Here is a 22,208-nt window from a genome sequence, read left to right on the forward strand (position 1 = left end):
GTTCGGTTAGGTTATGGTTAGAGGCCCGGGCAAGATAAACACATGCACTGCCATGATTCATCCGGTCGGGCTTTTGGCGTTCTTTTGGCTTTCGGACGAGATTTTACCGGTTCACACTCAACGACCAAGTGTGTGTGTGTTTTGTGCTCAATCACTTAAGAAAAATGTTGTTACGAGAAGTTTGTGATTTTAGTAAAGCATTCGAAATGTGACGGAACTGTGCTCTGTAACGAATGACGTCATGGTGAAAATGGTTAGCCTAACCTGGCTCACTGCACCTGCCCGTGCTATGCATGACAAGATTCCATTGTGACATCCGAACCTTCTCGGAATGTATTCTTTTCCGAGGCTTCTCGGACGAGTTTTATGCCAGCCCAAAAAAACACAGCACACCGTGTAAATTTATTTATCCCATTCTGTCTCTGCTCTGGCCTCTCCCTGGACGGATCGAGCCAACGAGATGAAATGTTTCCGAGCTGTGGGATTACGCCTTTTGCAAAGGATGTCTCAGATGGATTAAAACCAGCCCGACGACAGTACAAGATGTAATAAAACCAGAAGACTGGAAACCTTACCAATGGAGCACGCTCAAGGACAACAACACTCCAATCAGCAGTAACACGGAGACGGGATAAAAGATATACCTAAAAACCGACTGGCGTTTGTGTCGACGGGACAGGGGACATAAGGGTATGCGTACCTGTTTTCTTGAAGATGTTGTCGTTGTTGCACCACACTCTAGACACACTCGGCCCGAGGTAATCGAAGCCAACCGTTCTCAACGACACTCAGATCCTCTATTGCTGCCGTTCCGAAGCCGAATTCGAGCCTATCGGCCCAGACCAGCACCGGTCGGTTGTGGCATACGCCGGCCTTTCGCAACCAGGATTTACTTGACACCTTATTTTCTGATTCTGAAGCACACCAATTCACTCACATGCGTACACATTTTCACTACGGACACAACATTACATGGACAGCCGAGGTTCGACCGAAAATCGATTCGGTTGCAAAAAGAAAATCAATCAATCTGTCGGGCACCAAATTTTGCACCAAATAGCTGGACAGCTTTAGACCGTGCCTGATTTAAGTCTTCCCAATGTAGCACTTACTTCACTGTTTTACCCTGTTTTAGTTGGCTTTTGATAAACAAATTGAAGCTCCAATGCTCTATGCTACAGTTTGTGTTATGTTCTATTTACAAAGAGATTTTTGAACTGCAATGGAACGAAAAAAGCAAGCGATTGATGAGTGCTAATGTCAAACAGAGAGCCGTTCCCCGACTATATCCCATAGCAACAAGTGTATCCTAGAAATGCTCCTTCCATTTCAATGCACACTTTGTTCACAGCCGCTGTTGGACTGCGTTCATCATCAACCAGCTTTGCCAGGTTGCCGAACGGGCCGAGCGATCGCCTCGATACGAACCCGCCGTTGCCGTTTTGCATATTTATCTTTCCGGTTTGAATTGGTCCAGCATTATTTCTTTTCGATACACTTTCGATCGTTTTTTTCGTGTGTTTTCATCCCTCCAAATGCATACGATTCTTGGCAGGAGCGTCTATTAAGCGGCAACAGCACACACCATCGATTGACCGATACCGTAGAAACCAGAACACACGCGCAGCCCCGGTTCGCTCGACAGTTTGCACAGAAAATATTTATCTTTTGGCGGGGTAGATACAGCACGCCAAATATCCCGCAATCGGCCAAACACCCACCGCCGCGGTCTGCATGTGCCGATTGCCAATGGGGATGCTAGCTGTATTTATTTGCAACCCAAGAATAGACACATGAGCTCGATCACTCGATACGATTCGATGCGTAATGAGATCTTACGGGACGGATAGTTTAGCTACCAAATGTCTCGGAGCCCGATCACCAGCGAACGAACGGGGGGGGGGGAGGGGCAAGTTCAATGTTTTTGCCCACTGGCCTGTCTTTCCGTGCACTAGATCTTCGGGGCGGGCTGGATCTTTGGTCAAGATTTCGGCGTAGACAAGCAGAAAGGCAAACAAAAACCGACAACCACTCCACTCACATGTAACACTGGTCTCCGCGGTCCGAACACGTAGTAAATTTTGATTATTTACACAAACCGCTACACAATCACTAGGGAAGGAAAGGGAAGGGAACGGAAGGGAATGGGAAGGAAGGAACGGGAAGGGCGGGAAGATGGTCCGAGATTGGTTCGCGCACGAAATAATCTCCACCGCCGTTGTAGGTCCCGGTGGCAGTGTGCACAATTAGCACCGTTTTTGGCTCCGAGTGATTTTTCGGCTTGAATCTTATTAGGTTCGGAATTTTGCCAAAGCACAATGGCCCCGGGCTACACGCACGCACGCACGAACACGTCCGGATCGTCCGACGGTCACGGATTGAATGCCGCTCGATGGCGGAGACAGTCAGACAGTCTCTGACTAAAGCCGAGACCGAAAAGCATCTCCTCTTCCGGCCGAGGGTCTGGGTGTGTGTGTGTGTGTGCGTGTGTCGATTTCTGGCAAGGAAAACTGGGGAAGCTTTTTGAAACCTTGGCGTACTGAGGGGATGATGAGTAGAATCATCGAAAGCTCGAGAAAAAACATCGCCCAATGTATACGGGTAGAGGGGGGTTCCGAGAACGTTCAGTTTGATTGTATCCACCGAGAGTGTTGGGGTTTTCCCAAGTTGGTGTAAATGTTGTACTTAGCAGAAATATTTCTAAAACAATATTTCTTTTATTAAAACTTCCATAATTCTTACGGCTGTCTGTAGATACTCAGCGTATTGTTTTATTGTAGTAGACGGTTCAATCCTTAACACACCGCTTGCGGTTAGTGATATCATAAAACTAATTATTTTATAAATCTCAAAACAACTACATCTACAAAGTGTTTCATCTTCTTGCCAATCGGAACAGCTCCATCTCATTATCTTTGCCCCGAAAAGTAATGCTTATCTTGTGCTATCATTATTATCCGATCCCTCCCACAACACACACCTCAATGGCGTTGTGCGGCAAGCACACAACTACACAGAAAACAACAGCAACAGCAAAGAAAAAACGAGCAACAAATACAACAGGTTGCTGGTACGGCCATGTCCAGCTGGACCGACTCAGCGCACGAAAATGCCGCAGTTCGGTCGGCCACTCTTTTTTTGCCCTGCCGTGCTCGGGTTGTTTACATTTTCCCAAGCATCTGGCGGCGAGATTGTTCTCCACCGAGGATGAGAAGATTTTATCTCCCGCAGGGCCAGTGGGTGGGTGATTGGGGGTTCTGTTTTGTTTTTTTGCTATTTTACTATTCCCAGTTTTTTTTTGCTCCGCATCTCAGCTCATGAGCGTTTTCTTGTGCGCGGGTCCGAGGCTAGAAACAAGGAAATTGATGGCGAGCTGCTACAGCTCGAAACTCGATCGATCTCTCACGTGCGTGCGTGAGCACTAGAGCACACGGGGCAGAATGTACGCAGGGGTGCATGGTTGATGATAAACACGAGCGAACGCGGCCATTGTGCGTTTGGTAAGAAGGGAGCAGCGAGATAATTGCGAACAAAACGCATACCCCCGGCATACTCTGGGAGACGATAGATGGAGACGGATCACGGATTTGTGAGTGAGAGCTCGGCTCCGGAGCTGATGGTAACCTGTTGGACATGTTCACGTTCAAGGTATGATGAGGTTGCATCCGGAAAAATCCGAACATCCCGATATCAAGCAGCGAAGGAGAGCGTCAACGCTGTTCGTGTCGGTTGCACGAATAAAACATCGCACAGAGCATTCAACAGCTTTGTTTGGAGTTTGCGCAATTAGTGTGTTGGAGCTTTGGGGAGTGTGGGGCGGATTTCTCCTTGAGGGGAAAATGTTTTACAAATAAAAAGCTTTTCCCCCTCAGCTTTGGGTAGCTTTGACATCTATTATCTCTGATGTGGGTGTCTTGCAATACTACCAAAGCTTTAGCAAAGCTTTGAGAACAGTTGGGGGAACGTTCGGAGCAGTATTGAAAGTACGCTCCAAAAATATACTGCGATTCGACTGTCTTGTCTGCTAATATCACAGCATCAAAACTATCAACTTGAACTTGGCGATTTCCGACATTGGAACGTTACCATGCAGATTACACAAGTGCATTCAAACAGATGGCCGAGCTCGCCATCGCCCATCGGACGATCGCCTCTCTTTGTCTATTTCCCGCAAAGAACACAAAACCATATAAACCGCGACTGGCAAACGGTCCTAGCGCCAATGGATAAATCATGCGCATAGCAACTCCAATGCATTTCCTGCCTTTGGTCGATTAGAAATAAGCTGCGAGCGCATATTCTCTCTGTCTGCATGGCATGGTCCGCTGATCTGTTTACGACCGTTAGCTAATGTATTACTGTTTTACGATTACGAACACACCCGGCCCTGGAGTCTCTGGATCGATTTCCGCTTTATGGATCAATTTAAAATAGACAAAATTTAATTTCTTTCGTTCTTTTCATTTCTAACATTCCATCTTCGGTCCTTGGTTTTTGGCACACTTTTAGAAGGGTCAGGGTGGCCTGCTTTAAGGAACCGAAGAGCGTCTACAGCGACGAAGGTTTTGCACAAACAGCACGGGCATGGAGCCATGGTGTCGAAACCAGACATCTCGTTTGGCCGTTGGAGTAAAACAGAAATCGTAATTGTTTACCGGGTGTGTGTTAATCACCGCTGCACGCACTACTGATTCCGTAGCATCTTTAGCGCGCGATATTTGCTCGGTGCCTGGTGTCTATACGCGATGCCATTGTATGGCGTTGCTATTTTAAAGTTTACTAACACTTCTTTTGATATAGTATCGCTGTTTAGTTCGCTGTTTAGTTTGATATAGTATCGCTGCTGTCAAGTTCGCTGTTTAGTTCATCGATAACCAGGCAGCGAATTTTTGTACATTTTTATTGGATTACTTTTCGATCAACGTATTCCAAGGATTTAAATATATTTAATGTTCTGCATAATTCTCTCAGCTGAAACAAATCTTTCTCATAGCTTTCTGACGTAGTTTTATCATATATAAAACAGAATGTATTAAGGTTAATCAATTGGTAATTTATTCGTTGTTACTACTTTAGTCAGGTATATAATCGATTGCCATATGCCTGCGAAGAGGAGCTAAATATATTAAGCATAAACCCTAGGACGGTACAAACATACATATGAATACTCATTTACAAATTCCTCTTTCGACCGATCCCCGTGCCTTCCACTACCTAGCGCCATCCTCTTCCCCGTGCACACTGCCATCACTGTCGCTGGTCTCCTCGCCCTCTGACCCACCCGTTATCAAGCCCTTTTCCTGAATGGCAGCGGCCACTGCCGTCTCAAGGATGTAATTGTCATGCACAGCTCGATTCGCTTCCGGCCAACTTTGTTCGGGTGGTTCTACCGCAGGATTACTTTCCGTCGCAACAGCTGGTACAACGGGTTGGCTACAGGAAGGTCCAGCCAATTCATCCCCACTGGCAGGTAACAGTCCTCGTGCGCTTATTGCCATTCGAACTGCTTCATCTTCTAGCAGCGCGTCTTCGTTTACTTGGGGACGTTGCTGGACGCTATTGCTGGTACTATTGTTCCGTCGCTCGAAGAACACCAGAAACCGTTCCAATACCATGTTTAATATGTTGTCATCTATGCAGGCAGCGATTTGACTTTCCTGCCAGCTGCGAAGATCGTTTGCCAGCTGTTCACGACGGCTGATGTGTTCGAGAGAGCTGGACGATGTGCTGGCCATCGGCACGGGTACGTCTCTATCGGCGAGGGCACGCGAATGGGAGCTTAGCCCCTGGAAAGACAGCAACCGTGGCCGTTTGTTCAACATTTCGACGCATCGATCGCTTTCGTTCGTAACGTCCGTCACATCGTCGTTGCTTTGTTCACTCATTTTAATGACACATTTTCTTGGCTGGATGTTACCACGATCAAAAGTTGAAGAATACTGGCCGTGGAAGTGCGTCCTACTATGCCAGCAAGCTACAAAAAGCTGGAGAAAGTTTACATTCACGATATTTGGATACTGTATTCTGTTCAGCTTTTATCTTTCCGTCCAAATCGATTGAAAACAACACCAGTCGTCAATATTGTGAAAATAAACATCGAGCTTTGTTTTCTTTTTTCTCACGAAATGTCATACACCCTTTCCCAAATAACAAAAACAGACTTGCGAACGCTTTAGCTGTCAACGCTTGAAGAAGTGAGAGGTACGAAGCGTTTTTCACGTTCAAATTGTCTGGTAGAGGAAGGGTGCTCTTGTTAAATTATCGAGTAAATTGAAGAATAATCGTATTTTGGGTGCCTTCAATTCTATTTATTCTTCTTAAATGACTTATTTGCAAAGTAAAACAAGTTGTTTGAATAAAACTTATGCTTTCATTCTTCGGCAATAGTGAACTGCGAAAATTACCTATTTCCACGAATAAAAGGTATCGTGCGGCAGTAAGGTATCAATTCATGGAACAGAACCGATTTTTCATGTTTTCTACATCTTTACACATTTTATAACGTTTAAAATCATTCAGAACAAATTATTGCCAAAAATATCCCTATCGGAAAATTTCCCAACGTATTCTTGCCCCACCGTACCCTACAAACGCTTGAGGAAACTCACACGCATCAGCCGTTTGCACGGAGCCTCGAATTCTCTCTCGTCGTTCGTGGCGTGCGGACGTGCCGATGCGTCGCTGCGTTTTCACAATACAAGTTCGTTTACAATCGTATACTAAATATTTTCCTGAAATAAACCGACTTCAATGGTGAATAATTTTAAAGGTTTGCAGGGGTGAAGAAATCTTTTAAGTGTTTAGAGCAATTTTGGTGTAAAATAAGAAGTGAAAAGTGGCTGATACAAGAACGTCGTCTCGAACGTCGCCTTGGAATATCCCGACTGTTGGTCGTGACTCACCAGATCGCGTGCTTTGTGGATGATGTTTTCCAGTGCTGAAGAAGTATGCTAGTGTGAGCAATATTTATGAAACATAAAGCATGCAAAAAAAGATCGTTAAAAATCGGGAGTAAAACGTACCGTGCGGCGATAGCGTAAAGCGACGTTTTGCGTGGTCAAAGAAAACACCCCGAACGGTATATACGGCAGCAGCATGCGAGAAGAAGGCTTGGCCCCCATGGCCATGCAACCGGTGGTATATCCATGTCGTGCACTCTCACTAAATCCCACCCGGAGAGATCCCGACCGTACGCGGAGCGTGGAAATTGCTGGGCGGAAAATTGCAGGAAAACTGCTAAGTGAATAGACGAAGACGAAGGCAAGCAAGCAGGAAGGAACGCGTATGCATTTGTATTGTGGAAGGCTTGGCTCGTCGAAACTGGTGCACTAACACAGCCAAAGAGCCGAATCGCGTACGAAACCTGCTGATGTCCTTGGCGGGAATGAGCTCGTACTGTTGGAAATTTGTTTAACGCCATCTGTGATGTTTTTCGAAGCTGCCGCTGGAGAATGGTCTTCAGCGTACGAGCAGAATGACACCATGAGCTACAACAGTTTCCAATGGCAACAACGGTGCCATGTTGATGAATTGATTAATCTTAATTGATGCGGCTACTGCTGCTAGCTCATTCGTAGGGTAGCACAGCACGTCTGGATGGGGTGCGGTTGTGACAATGTTTTTATTGCCTTTCGCGCTTCATCTCGTGTAATTAGCATTTTACAAACGGCCATCCAATACCATTCCCGGAGCTGTGTATCTTATGTGAAAAGTTTGTGTGTGTGTGTGTGTGTCCCTCCCCCAATGGTGTGGTCTGCCCTGGTCGAACGTGTTGGGCAATAATTAATTTCATGCCGTCATCGTTGGACCAACGGTCGGATCAGTCAGCAGCAGTGGTGACGAATTCCGTCAGCGATATTTAACGTTGGGCTGGTTCCCTTCCCACGTTTGCTGCTTTGCAGACTCGAGACTCGTTCAAACGCAATCAAAATACCTCTTTTCGCTGGCATCATGGTCACGATGGAGACCGGTGCACGCCAACTTGATGAAGTCATGATGGTGAGAAAGAGCTGATTTTGCTTTCAAGCTTACGAAAAACGCTTTTGGTGGTTGTTTTTGTCGTTCAATTTTCATGTTTCGCGGGAATCGCAAAGCCTACTACGGGTGTTGAAATTAGTAAACAAATCTTGTGCAAGGTTCGGTTGCAGCGGGAAAGTAGGTCAGAGTCAACAGCGAATACTTTTGGCGTCAACAGCATCCATAAACGATGCAGGGATAAGATGTCTTAATTTCTTAATCATTTACAGCTGTGAGATTATGATAAACGGAATCGAGATGAGCTTTTGTTCGTAGTAACCTACAAACCTAACCTAATTTGGTAAAGAAAACAGCCCTTATCCTAAGCACCGCGGGAAGTGCGATAACACCAACTCATCCTTTGGCCGTGTTTAAGTGGTTGTTTGTGTGTGTGTGTGTGTGTGTGTGTGTGTGTGTGCGTTTGTGCGTCGGGTCTCGCGTGCCCGAAAACCAGCACCTGTCACAGCAGCTGGTCCATTCGTCCTTGACGCCTATCGCCGTGTACGTGAAAACTCGCCAGCAAAGCTTGTATGTGTACGCGCGTGAGTGATAGTGTGTGCGAGAAGTAAAACGTGTACGCAACGCGGAGAGCGAGCCTCTGTGTGCGTGTGCCTGTGTGTAGAAAGGAAGAAAAAAGGATATCGATTAATAACCGGCCAAACAGAAAAGCAAAGGCAACGAAAGGAAAAGCACATTTCCGAGCGCTGCCAGCTGGAAGGTGTCAAGAAACGGACGGGGGTGGCGTTGCGTCTTGCGGTTGATTATCGGTCAACGGTCTCGGAAAAGCAGTTGGACAACATTTTTTGGGTGAGTTTGCGTTTTGTTGTCTATGACCGTTAAGAGAGATTATTGCCTTGATCTGCTGCAGAAGGATATAGTGCTGAACTGAAATTTTAAGATTGATTAATATAATTAATTAAACCGGTTTATCGATATTTTTTCATCATATGCCTGCTAAAAATACGATAAGTTGGAGAATTCTTCATCCCTCAGAAAAATATTCTCAACGTCCTGCGTTAATCAAAAGGGTCTTCTTGCCCATGCTCCATACATCTGTTCCATCTGTATGTATCTGTGTGGGCCCTCAACCGGAACGAGCGCGCACTCGTCTGTCTTAGACGAAAGAACCCTCTTAACGGAAGCAGCTGTGAGGCGAACATTCTTTGAGGCGACGATGATCAAGAAACGACGGTCGATGCAACCATCTGGGTTCTGGGTAGCGCTACGAGTTGAAGCCGTGGAATAAAAAAATGGAAAAACTTCTACAGCACATCAGGAGGGGTTTGGGTAACTGGCTGCGAACGATATCAAGCCAGATGAATTGCCGTTGCTCGATGCAGTTTCTTCATATGCATGCCTTGTGCTAATGCACTTTCTTCATTCGCTTAGGTATCCGTTGCACGTGCACACCCAGAACTCAAATTGAAAGCAATCGAGATTTGCTTTGTCTGATGACGCTTTCGCATGCCTCATGACCAAATCATGTCCGAGAAGTCTTTAATACAACGAAAAATTTCACAGACATTGCTATTTTATTGAACTCGTTCTTAAAACACCATAAACCATTTAAAGGTACAAAGTTTAAGACTATGCTTGTGTTGTGCCTCAACAACTGATTCGAATAGCGTGTCACGTTATCGAAAGCAAAAGGAACGCTTATCAGCAAAGTACCGTCCATATCACTCATTCCGTCCAATATCATTCGCCCAACCAAGGCCGTCGTAATGTCAACCGCAAATATGAAGTGACAGAATGTTGTTGAAATGAAATGTAAGATAAGATTTCTTAACCACCAACTCGACTCAACCCGATCCCCCTCCACCTGATACGCATAATACGATCGAGCCTGCAGAGCGCCGAGTACACTGATGAAAGTAGCATGCCTTTTGCTTATGTCGTCACCGTCAAATCAAGTGGGCCATAAAGCAGATACCCTCCGGAACAGGGAAAGATCCATCCAAGCATGACTGTTTTATGTACCTTCTTCTTTATCCCCCAACACTTTGAAGTGTCTTGCTCTTTGTCCAACTGCAGTTCCTAGTTCAGTCAGTTGAGTCATTCGGCACTTTGTGGACAGTGTGCGCGCCTCTTTAGGGCATCGTGGCGCTATCTTCCAGCGAACGCAGTAAAACTTTAATCATGAATCATATTTTGTGGTAACTTTCCTTACTTTGATTTTCACCACACACACACGCACACAGAGAAAAAGAAAGTGACTGCTATCCTATTTTTGTGCCGGGTATGGAACATCAAAAGCCACACGAATCGAAAAAAAGACCCCCGTCTTACACAAAAACGTCGCAAATGATGCATGGTCCATTCGTTTTTACGCATTTTGCGTTATTCAAAGCATACAGCCTGTCTTTTTTTTCGGTTCAATGTTTCCATGTCGCCATAGCCGGACCCTCCAAGTGTGCGCATGTTGTGCTGCGTTCGCAAGGAGAAGCCAGTGGCCAGTGACCGCACGGGAGGGATCGATTTGCGCTCGGTCGCTTGTGTTTTGGCTTTGTATCTGCTACTGGACTGCAAAAGCCGTTGGGGCTAAATTTAGCGACCGGTAAAAGGGTTGCCCCGGCCTGTTTCCCATGCTTGCCTCTGCTTGCTTGCATCATCACCTTCAGGGCGGGTGCTCTTATGAATGAGTGATGACGGTACTGATGGGTACGTATGGAAATGCGTGTCGGTGGATCTAGCAGAGAGCGGATTAAAAATGCAGTAGGATGTACTACAGTTTTTTGTGAGTATTGGACATACAGATAGTAACTGTAGGAAATCAGCCAAAATGCCGATAAGGGCATACCTTTCATCATGTCACTAAATCTGTTTAGCATTTTGACGGGGAAAAGACATCTTACTTTTGCTCAAACCTATTCTTTCAGCTTCAATCTTACCTTTTTCACACCTAATTGCACATGAAGCATACAAAACATATTACATACTGAAAACCCTTCTGCTCGCTCGCTGTGCGTGTTTGATTACGATTAGCAGTTATAGCATGAACACATTGATTTATCAAAGAAAAAAAAGCAGAAACATGCACTTGAGTTGTTTGTTATCACTGCTACGTGGTGCGTATTGGATAAGACTGTAAATTTAATTCATTGTTTGCATGCCTCCGTTTGTTAAAGGGAAATATTGAAAGATTTAGTCAATATTAGCAGCATTTGAATAGCTATATTTGCTATGTGAAATAGACGTTAAAGTAAATATCAACTATTTTGGGTTAGAATAGGAGAAGTGGGAGAAAATTTTAGCTCTGTTTGTACAGCTGTTAAATCAAATATTGAATTGATAAAAGTTGAATTTGAACATTCTATTTATTTTATCTATATAGCGTGCTCAGTGGCTTGCAATAATAGCATTTGATCATAACTTAACTCACAACTGTTAACACAACAGCATTTGATATGTAGTTATTCATACGGTTGATACCACATTATGAGTATGAAAGTGTGCAGATAAAGTTAACTTAATTTAAATTAAGGTTGAGTATATGTATTTTTGTGAGACTATCCAGTAACCGGGAGGGCAGTGGTGCAGATCTTTCACTCGATGTGGGTATTGAATCCTATTCTCATGATCGCTCTCCCGTAGAAAGGACACGACATTATCAAACCAAGAATCCTGGACGTTATAAAGAAGAAGATAAGGATTATTCCTTATAGAACGAAAATCTATTCTTTTTCCCTGAGCGGTTGCAAATTTGTCAACCAAACCCTCAACGATAATCCCCTTTTAACACAACATCTTTATGGATCCATAGATTGATCCCTAACGAGAAGCGTTAGAGTGTGGCGAAATCTATAAAATAGTGCCCTCGTCCTGCAAATTGGACGCTACGAATGATGAAATCCATTCCCCAGTACGCCTCACTAGTCATTCTAGCCGACAGTCAAACGTCAACCATTCATGTTGCCATCATCGTTCGGCTAACGATATTTTCGTCCGTTTATGAGCGGGGATTTTTTCGCCCTGACCTCTAACGTTCGGCGCAAACGACACACACACTAGGCGATACAGCCCCAGTACACCCGCCCGAAGGAGAAAATCGATTCTAAAGCATCGCTGTACCGGTTGCAGGAACTGTAATGGTTTGGAGGATAAGGTCAGCCAGACCCTGTGTTGTAGCGGAGCAGAATTTTACCGTCCGAACCCACCAAGCCAACTTTTGTACAAAACAGCAAACCGACAGGTACCAAACAAACGCTCATCGTCAGGACAACCAGCGAATCGATCGCTGGTGAAGGTTGATGGAAAAGCCTGGAAAAGTCAGATGCTACACTGGCTACCTTGAACGCGGGTTCTAGTCCTTGGCTCACGTTTAATGATTGATCCCGACGGTGTTTGTGTGTGTGTGTGTGTGTGTGTGGTTCGATGCCATCCGATGGTTTGATGAATCGCCCAGCAAAGCTGGACATAATCATTCGACAGTCCCATCAACGGCTTTGAAGTAACGAAGCAAGTGGACACGAAAAATGGAGCGCAACCAGAACATCATCAAGCTTGTCGGTTGCTGTCGCATGTTGTTTTTGATATTTTTAGCCCCATAGCATAGAGCATCCAGAGGAGCGACCTTTTTGTATGCTGGGTGTGCTGCTGCCGGGGTTTTTTGCCTCTATTTTTCCGTATGATGGTGGCCACCGAAACGTCTCAGTACCGAATGAGGAAGAGAAAGTAAAATTGACTTTTTTGCACGAAGCATGAAATTTATTTTTGTATATCTCGCACCCCGAAACACGATGTTGGTTAGGGGGCACGAGGAGGAAGTGGGGGGGGGGGATAAAAAGGTGAGGAAAGCATGGAAAGGAAAGTGGATCTCATTATCACGTTGATGGTGCCATTTTTAACGAGGACTCAACGATATCCTTGCGCACCTGACTGCTGCTGTACACGTTGCGTTGGTTTGCGTTATAAGTGTTTACGGTGCTGGATGAAAAGTTTGGTTTCAATTTAGCTTGTTGTCAATATTACTAACGGTTAGCTTAATAAGATATAATTGACAGAAAATTATTAGCTTACCATTGGGAGAACTGCGCCAATTTTAACTTATTCAATTATTCGTATATCTATTAAAAACTTTTATGGTTATTTTCCTCAATATTAACAAATAATCCACCATAGATAAAAACAATTTTGTACGGAAACTGCACAACCTTCAACAATTTCACCATTACCGGAAGTTATCAATTCAGTACGTCATACGTCTACCAGCGCTTGCGAGCCTTTTAGCACGAGAATAAGCTCATGACTAGGTCGATCTAATGTGGAAGCTTATGATGTGCCTTCCGCACATCATGAGGCACGTTTTACTTGCTTCGAAAATAACAACACCCTGGTGTGCTGCCTAGGGATATGTGATGATCCTAAATTTACGCGAGCTGTGCCCCGGCAAAAAGCTTTCCAGATTGCACCATTACCACATCATTAGCTGCGTCAAGATAATCGTTCTAATTAACTCGTCCCGTGCTGCCAGCAATCTTTGCATGAAATTAGATTACCATTTTGTCAGGTTAGTGGGCTAGTGCTATTGGGCAGCCTGTTCGATCCCGAACTAAAATAACAATAACAGTGGATCCAGAGCACACAGGCACCAATAAGAACAATAACGAATCCACGCCACACGTGCCGCCGTTTCCATACTCGGCTTCCAAGAAGTCGAACCGTGTGGAGCGCTTTTGTCAAAGCGTTCCAGAAAGTGTGAGCTGCCGTGCGACGAGAAAGTGCTCGTCGCAGAAATTTAGAACACTCGGCTTCTTTTCCGAAAGCTATAAAAGAGGTGCTGATCGCAAAGCGCGGTCATTCTCGATCACACCGCGGAGGGAAGCCAAGCCAATCCAATCGGCTCTTTTCAGAGCCACCTAATAATTGAAAGAGAATATTGGTTTCAACAAAAAAAAAAAAAAAAAAAAAACACAACGTAGGCCGTCTTCGGACGTAACATTTGGTGCCGTGACCAGGATTGGCGGGCTTCAGCACTCCTGTGATCCGTGAGTAAAGTGCGTACGTATTTTTTCTCACGCGTTTCGTGTCGTCGCGCAAGTGCGTGCGTGTAACGATTAAGCGAGTTTGTGTCCTCGCGCGTGTACGGGTGTGATATACCACGAGTTCGTGTCCTCGTGTGTATATGTGCGACTCTCCGTGAGTGTGCTTCATCGTGCGTGTGTGTGTGACTTGTCACGAGTTCGTGTCCTCGTGCGAGTGCGTGCATTCTTTTATTCAGCGAGTTTGTGTCCTCGCTTGTGTGGCTAACCACGAGTTTTGTGTCCTCGTGTATGTGATTGTGTTACTCTCCGCGAGTTCGTGTCCTCGTGTGTGTGTGTGACTCTGCAGTTGTGTGTGATTCGCCGTGAGTTCGTGTCCTCGCGTGCGTGTGACTTTGCGCGAGTGTGTTTTCGCGCGCGTGTGTGGTTGCCGCGAGTTCGTGCCCTCGCGTGCCTGTGACTTTGCGTGTGAGTGTAGTTTTTAGTCCAAAATGACCAAGGCGGACAAGCTTAAGGCCAAGCAGGCCAAAAGGCGATCGCTGATTGAGTCTATGCGACGCTCACTGCAGTTCGCAGTGGATTACACCCCCGAGCTACAAGATCAAGTGCCTGATCGTCTTGCAAGATTGGTGAAGTGTTGGGAATGTTTCCAATCGATCCATGAAGAGTGTGAAGAGCTAGATGAATCGGAAAACGCTACCAGAAGCAACGATGATATCCTAGCGCAAACGGAAGATCTATTTTTCGAAACCAAGGCTGCGTTATCAAAGCTAGTGAAAAAGGAGAAAGAAGAGCAACCACGCTCAAAGCTCGTAAGCGTGAAACTACCCACTATATCGTTGCCGGTTTTTAGTGGCGAGGTAACGCAATGGTTGTTATTTCATGACACTTTTGTTTCTCTTGTGCACAACTGTGACGATATCGCACCTATACAAAAGTTTCATTACCTGCGCGCGTCATTGAAAGGGGAAGCGGCAGGAATAGTGCACCCAATTCCCATTTCTTCGGAAAATTATACTGTGGCATGGAAAGCTTTGCTTGACCGGTATGGTAACAAGCCGTATCTACGTAAAATGCACACGCGTGAATTATTTGGGTTGCCTTCCATGATCAATAGTGGTGCGCAAGAGCTTCGACAATTAGTGAGCAAATTCCAGCTGCATATTGACATTCTAAAACAGCTAGGAGAAACCGTTTCGGATGATAGTAGCATTATCATGGAAATTTTGGCCAGCAAGCTCGACAAGGCATCGTTGAAGGCTTGGGAAGAACACTACGCTCAGGAGGAAGCTTTGTTAACCTATCCTAGCATGACAGCATTTCTGCTTAAAAGAGCGCAAGCGAGTGAGTCTCTAGCGTTGCAGGTAGGAAATCGTGTTAGCTCTTCCAACGCAAAGGTACCAAACCAGAAAACATCTAAAAGGCTTAGTGTCAATGCTGCAAGCATGAAAGGGAACAATGTGGTTCCTTGTGTTTTGTGCTCTAAAGACCATTATTTATGGCAATGCCAAGCATTTCTGGATCTTAAGCCTAAGGATCGACAGAGTGCTGTTAATGGCAAAGAACTTTGTGGCAATTGCCTACAAAAGGGGCATTTTGCAAAATCATGCCGATCAAGATATACGTGCCAGCAATGCAAAAAGAAGCATCACACATTGCTACATTTCGTGGAAGATGCTAAACAGCCCTGTGAAAAAGGTTCGTCTGATTCGAGCATTATGGCAGCTGCGCATGTAAATAGTGTTGATCGTGTATCCAAAAACGTGTTGCTTTCAACTGTGTTGTTGGAAGTAAATGATGCATATGGACAAAGGCATCTCGTGCGTGCGCTGTTGGACAATGGTTCGCAACCTAACGCCATTAGTGAGTCGCTGTGTCAACAATTGCATTTGCCGCGGAAAAAAGTGAACATTTTGATCGTTGGTGTCGACGGAATAGAATCCAGTGCCAATCATGAAGTTCGTGCAAAGGTACAGTCGCGCGTTACCAACTATTCGGCGGAAATGGACTTCTTAGTGTTGCGAAAAGTGGCGTGTGATACTCCATCCCACGAAGTCCCAGTGCAAAAGTGGAATATACCTGCATCATATCCTCTCGCAGACCCGCATTTCTGCACGCCCGGTCGTATCGATATGATTATTGGAGCAGGGTATTTCTACTCACTATTGTGTGACGGTAGATATAGTCTACCAAACAAAGGCGTGCTGGTCGAAAGTGTTTTCGGCTGGATTATGACCGGTGACATTCCTGCTATATCGAGTGATGCGGTTCGGTGCAATGTGGTAGCCGTCCGTCCTACGATCGAAGAACAATTGGAGCGATTCTGGAAGATCGAGGAACTCCAGGTGAGCGAATACTCTTTTGATGAAAAGGAGTGTGAAAGGCATTTTCAACAAACCGTTTCGCGTGATGGAAGCGGCCGTTATATTGTTCAAATGCCCAAGCAGCCCAACTTCAAGGAAATAATAGGTGAGTCGAAAACCAATGCATTGAAAAGATTTCACCTTCTTGAGAAAAGATTGTCGAAGGATGCTTGCCTCAAAAGCCAATACCACGACTTCATGCAGGAATATTTAGACCTGGGGCACATGGCTGTTGTTTCTGAAAATCAAGAAAAAAAAATCGGTGCATATTATCTTCCACATCATCCGGTGTTGAAAGAGTCCAGTTCTACTACGAAACTGAGAGTTGTTTTCGACGCCTCTGCTAAAACTACGACTGGAAGGTCATTGAACGAAGCTCTGCTAGTTGGTCCCGTGGTTCAGGAGGAGTTGCTAACTTTAGTAATTCGTTTCCGAAAATATCGTGTAGCTATTGTCGCTGACATAGCAAAGATGTACCGACAAGTAACAATGCATCCAGATGATCGGCATCTGCAACGTATTTTATGGAGATTTGACAATGCTCAGCCCATCCGATCATACGAACTAAGCACAGTGACATATGGCTTGGCACCCTCAGCATTCTTAGCAACACGCACATTGTTACAGCTTGCTCATGATGAAGGTAAGCAATACCCCAAAGCCAGTGCCGCTGTGAAACAAAACCTGTATGTGGATGATCTACTAGCAGGAGCGGGAAGTATTGCAGAAGCAAAAGAACTGCGTGATCAACTCAATGCTCTTCTCGAAAAAGGTGGATTTTGTCTTCGAAAGTGGTGTTCCAATTCGCTAGAGGTGCTAGCGGATCTCCCTGCAGAACTTCTTGGAACACAATCCGCCATAAAGTTTGAAGCTGAAGAAAGCATCAAGACACTGGGCATTTGCTGGGAACCCGAAGCAGATTCATTTCGTATGAATGTCTCTATTGAAAACAAGTCCACTATTCACACAAAACGCAGTATATTGTCATCAATAGCTCAACTCTATGATCCCCTCGGTCTTATTACACCAGTGACTATACGTGCGAAAATCATCATGCAACAATTGTGGTTGCAGAGCTTGGACTGGGATGTGCCAGTTCCTCATAAGTTGCAAGAAAAGTGGACAGAATTTCTGCAACAAATAGCAAACTTAGCACAATTTCGCATAGCTAGGTTTGCATTCATACCAGAACATCAGCATGCAGAGCTACATTGCTTTGTTGATGCTTCTGAAGTGGCCTATGGTGCATGCATATACATCAGATCAATCGACAGCAACGGTTCAATATGCATAACATTATTAGCGTCGAAATCAAGAGTGGCTCCACTGAAACCTTTAACAATTCCGCGATTAGAGCTGTCTGCCGCCTTGCTTGGAGCTCGACTCTACCAAAAGGTGGTGTATGCATTAGACACCAAATTCGACGAGTGTTTCTTTTGGTCTGATTCAACTGTTACGCTTCAGTGGCTCAAGGCAGCTCCCAGAACATGGAAACCGTTTGTGGCCAAACGGGTAGCTGAAGTACAAGACATAACACATGGTGCGCAGTGGCAACATGTCTCCGGAAAAGAAAACCCAGCCGATATGATCTCTCGGGGTATATCAACAGTCGAGCTTCTAAACAGTGATCTATGGAGAAATGGTCCCTCGTGGCTTGGCGGAGTCAAATCATCTTGGCCTTCTCAACACTTCGGCGAGAAAGGTGAAACAGAGTTGGAGAAAAGAGCCATCGTTCTCACGGCTCAAGTTGCTGAGACGGATCTAATCTTCAAGCGATTTTCATCGTTTCAACGGCTGTTAAGGGTTTTTGGATTCTGTGTTAGATTCATCAACAATATTCGCAAGCGTGAACCAAAACAGTTTTCGTCTTCGTTAACAGTGAAAGAGTTACAGTCGGCTAAAACGATCCTGTTCCATATGGTGCAAAGAGAAGTGTTTTCAGACGATATTCGCGCTATCACAAAGGGAAAGTGTCTAACAAAGAGCTCATCCATTCGATTGTTGAATCCATTCCTCGATTCTTGTGGATTATTACGCGTTGGTGGCCGGTTGCGTGAATCAAATATGGCATTTGATGGGAAGCATCCAGTTCTTTTGCCAGCATTTCACCCATTTACGCGTCTTTTGATCAGGGATCAGCATCATAAAACATTACACGGTGGAGTTACAATGACCCTTTCGTCCCTGCGTGATGAAGTGTGGATTCTGAATGGCATGCGGGCCGTTCGTAGTGTACTTCGAACCTGCTATCGGTGCATAAGGGCCAATCCAGTTCCAATAGCACAACCTATTGGTCAGCTACCAGTGTCACGTGTTACGGTAAACGAAGTGTTCGCTTGCGTTGGAATCGATTACTGTGGACCGTTTTATTTGCGCCCAACACACCGTAAGGCAGCTTCTCCCAAGTGTTACGTGTCAGTGTTTGTTTGTATGAGCACAAAGGCTGTTCATTTAGAACTCGTTAGTGATCTGAGTACCCCTTCTTTCTTAATGGCGCTGGATAGATTTGTGGCCAGAAGGGGCAAGCCGAAGCATTTGTATTCCGACAATGGCACTAATTTCGTAGGTGCCAAACATGCCTTGCACGAACTATACGTTCTTCTTCAGCGTGACAGTGAAAAAATCAGTGACTATATGGCCAAAGACAGTATCCAGTGGCATATGATTCCACCTCGCGCTCCCAACTTCGGCGGCTTATGGGAAGCTGCAGTAAAGGTGGCAAAAACTCACTTAGTACGTCAGCTTGGTGCAGCTCAGTTGGCTTACGAAGCTATGATTACTATCTTAGCAAAGATAGAAGGCCATATGAATTCCAGACCTCTTGTCCCCCTTTCACAAGATCCTAATGACCTAGAGGCGTTAACTCCTGCACATTTTTTGATGCTCAAGAAACCACAAGTAATTCCCGAACCTGAACTATCCCATCTCCCGCTTAATCGCCTGTCGCAGTATCAGCTTGTTCAGAGATATGCCCAGGGTTTCTGGCACCGTTGGCGCAACGAGTATGTGAAGTCGTTAAACGGTCATCGCAACGTCAAACGGAGCATTCAGGAGCTGAATGTAGGTGATTTGGTGATAGTGAAAGACGAGCAATTACCAGCAGTGAAGTGGCCTTTGGCGCGTATAGTGGAAAAACATCCTGGACCAGATTCAGTGACACGTGTCGTGACTCTTCGTACAGCGAATGGGATCATCAAACGTCCAGTTTCCAAAATTTGTGCATTGGAGTGTCATCAGGAAGTGTAAATTTTGGGAAATGTATTCCCAAAAGGTGGCCGGTATGTTCGATCCCGAACTAAAATAACAATAACAGTGGATCCAGAGCACACAGGCACCAATAAGAACAATAACGAATCCACGCCACACGTGCCGCCGTTTCCATACTCGGCTTCCAAGAAGTCGAACCGTGTGGAGCGCTTTTGTCAAAGCGTTCCAGAAAGTGTGAGCTGCCGTGCGACGAGAAAGTGCTCGTCGCAGAAATTTAGAACACTCGGCTTCTTTTCCGAAAGCTATAAAAGAGGTGCTGATCGCAAAGCGCGGTCATTCTCGATCACACCGCGGAGGGAAGCCAAGCCAATCCAATCGGCTCTTTTCAGAGCCACCTAATAATTGAAAGAGAATATTGGTTTCAACAAAAAAAAAAAAAAAAAAAACACAACGTAGGCCGTCTTCGGACGTAACACAGCCAATAGACTGCAATATGGGATGTATATGAGATTTGTGTTTAAATCAAAACCGAATAACATTGTCGTTGTTGTGCCGTATTAAAACCTCTGTTCGGGGCCAAAGGTTGAAAGTAAAGTATTGCATCAATTTCTTCGAAAATCACACAACCACTTGCCACCTGAGAAGGCGCACACAAATTTGTGGAAGGTTTTTGGGCTTTTTGGTTTTCTTTTTCTTACTCGTACTAATAAGAATGTCATGATGACAAACTGCTGCTGTTGGATATACGATCACCCACGACCTGGCTGTCAGGCGCAGGTGAATGTCAACGTTGCCAACGAAAAAACGTTGCCGGTAGAGGGTTTTCTTACTTTGGCGGATTTTTCCATTCGTTTCGTTTTTTTATACGCTACCAAAATAACACGACCCCGAACAAGGCCGCCCGCCCGTCCGAATGGAACGAATGGCGAATTGAGCCGGTGCTTTGAGCTGATGGAAGGGCAACTTTTGACCCAGCCCAATCTCAGCCATGACACCGGATTAGACCCGGTGGCAAACGCAACCGTGCACACACAGTAATGGGTAGAAAGAATATTTTATTCCAGGCACACACTTTCGTTTTGTTACATGGCACATTTCCCAAAGCGACGGGCGCGCTTTCGATCCCTCAGAATGGCATAGGTATGTTTAAATGGTAGACGGTGATAATATCAGGAGAAAAGCCGATTTTCCGCCTTAGCACCTTTTCCGTTTTATGGTGATAAATGTAAACCGATCGGCTAGTTCCCCGGCTAGCTGCTTGGCGCGAGCTTGGAAACATTGGAAGTCTGTGACATATGCAATATTTTTGGAGGGAAGTTACGTATTCATCTGGAAGGAGACGCTAAAAGTTAGCCCGGGCTGATTGCGCTAGGAATATTTGGAGTAAAAAATTACTGGCGAAATTTATAGCCGACAACTAACACCCATAAATCTACCGGTTCAAGTCCAATCATTCTGCTCAGGTTCTGTTCTATCTGCTTCTGTTCTATCCTACAACTTCGTTATGGTTGGGAATCTCAAAATGATTCCCGATTCTAGCTTAACTTACAAGCTTCTTCTCAAGAATCACCCCAGTTTTCACAGCCAGCTCAGTAATGCGCCGCTATAAACTTGTTTTCAGCGTGTTGCAAAAGCAGCGTGCTAGTCTTTCATTGTACTTCAAAACTTGAGATTGCAAGTGTTTTGTAATGCATGACGAAATGCATGCTTACGACCACACAAACCCGCAACAACAACCGGTTAAATGCAAGACGATCGCGTGACATCGGCCTAGTGCGAGTACGGCTCTATTTTCGTTGTTGTTTAGATAAATTTAATGAAATGCTTATGTGTAACGTTGTGAGCTAGCCGTGAGATGGGTTTTTGAGCTACGGGAGCAACACGTGACGGGTTGTGTGCATTTACTTAGCAGCAATTAAATTAATATCTCACGAAACTCTTCTAACAGTAATCGCATTGCTTGAACTCAAAGTCAACACTTGGAAATAGGTTACCCAAAAATCTATGTCTCTCTGCATAACTTCAATCGATGTTAGTCTCGTTCACTTGTTCAACAGGGTTGATAGTAGTAGTTGTCGTAGTACCAGCAGCACCAACTCTTACAATTTCGTTCGACGTTTCTTTCCCTCACCTTTTTCATTGCTTCACATCGCGCAACGATCCGTTTTCCCCTCCCCTTCGTACCATCTCGTAACGATAAAACAATCGAGCTGGCTCCAGGCCAGTACGACGACGACATCGGCAACACCACCGGCAACTTCCCCCAACGCGACTGGATTCGCTCGAGGTAAACAACTTCTTAACGATTTCCTAACCCCGCATTCGAGTGGCTTCGATCGAAGCCGAGAATGGGTTAAAGATTTGTCTTTCCCTTCAGACAGACAATCTTGCGATTGGCAAGCGTCCCACCAGACTAATCCATTCCCTAGGTTAGCTCCCACTGCTTGCCTCTCCCTAACATAGTGTTTTTCCCCTGCCAACTAGACCAGTCCACTGGACGAGCGTTCTATCGGTCAACAGGAAAACTCCACCGGATGCGGAATCTTTGTTTGGGATCCCACCACACAGTTGGTATAATTTATTATTGAAAGCACAAAGAAAATCTTCGATTTGTGTTTTTCTTTTCCCAACGGCTATTGTT

General features: G+C 45.2%; 3 protein-coding genes across 16 annotated transcripts in view; 1 reads left to right on the top strand and 2 right to left on the bottom strand.

Moving 5' to 3' along the window:
* The window catches only part of LOC118505859 (adenylate cyclase type 6), a 73,329-nt gene extending 70,932 nt beyond the window's left edge, over positions 1–2,397 (bottom strand). For 2 of the 3 annotated variants that reach the window (XM_036042241.1, XM_036042239.1), the window contains exons 1-2: positions 2,042–2,397; positions 701–1,217 (exon numbers count right to left, since the gene is read on the bottom strand). The gene's annotated coding sequence lies outside the window, so the exon portion shown is untranslated. The remainder of the gene's footprint in view (positions 1–700; positions 1,218–2,041) is intronic. The other variant, XM_036042240.1, reaches the window with a different exon arrangement.
* Positions 2,398–5,032: 2,635 nt separating this feature from the next.
* Positions 5,033–6,124, bottom strand: LOC118505307. The gene has a single exon (XM_036040944.1). The coding sequence runs from the start codon at positions 5,883–5,885 to the stop codon at positions 5,211–5,213; it is 675 nt and encodes a 224-aa protein (XP_035896837.1). The 5' UTR covers positions 5,886–6,124; the 3' UTR covers positions 5,033–5,210.
* Positions 6,125–6,619: 495 nt separating this feature from the next.
* LOC118505304 (tumor necrosis factor alpha-induced protein 8-like protein) overlaps positions 6,620–22,208 on the top strand; it is a 33,937-nt gene continuing 18,348 nt past the window's right edge. For 3 of the 12 annotated variants that reach the window (XM_036040932.1, XM_036040934.1, XM_036040933.1), the window contains exons 1-2: positions 6,628–6,769; positions 8,247–8,823. Coding sequence is in view for 3 of the 12 variants with exons in the window: in XM_036040924.1 (XP_035896817.1) it covers positions 14,489–16,466 (1,978 nt within the window). In the remaining 9 variants the exon portion in view is untranslated. The other 9 variants (XM_036040925.1, XM_036040926.1, XM_036040928.1 and 6 more) reach the window with 8 other exon arrangements.

This window comes from Anopheles stephensi, chromosome 2 (genome assembly GCF_013141755.1).
Source record: "Anopheles stephensi strain Indian chromosome 2, UCI_ANSTEP_V1.0, whole genome shotgun sequence".
Classification (NCBI taxonomy): domain Eukaryota; kingdom Metazoa; phylum Arthropoda; class Insecta; order Diptera; family Culicidae; genus Anopheles; species Anopheles stephensi.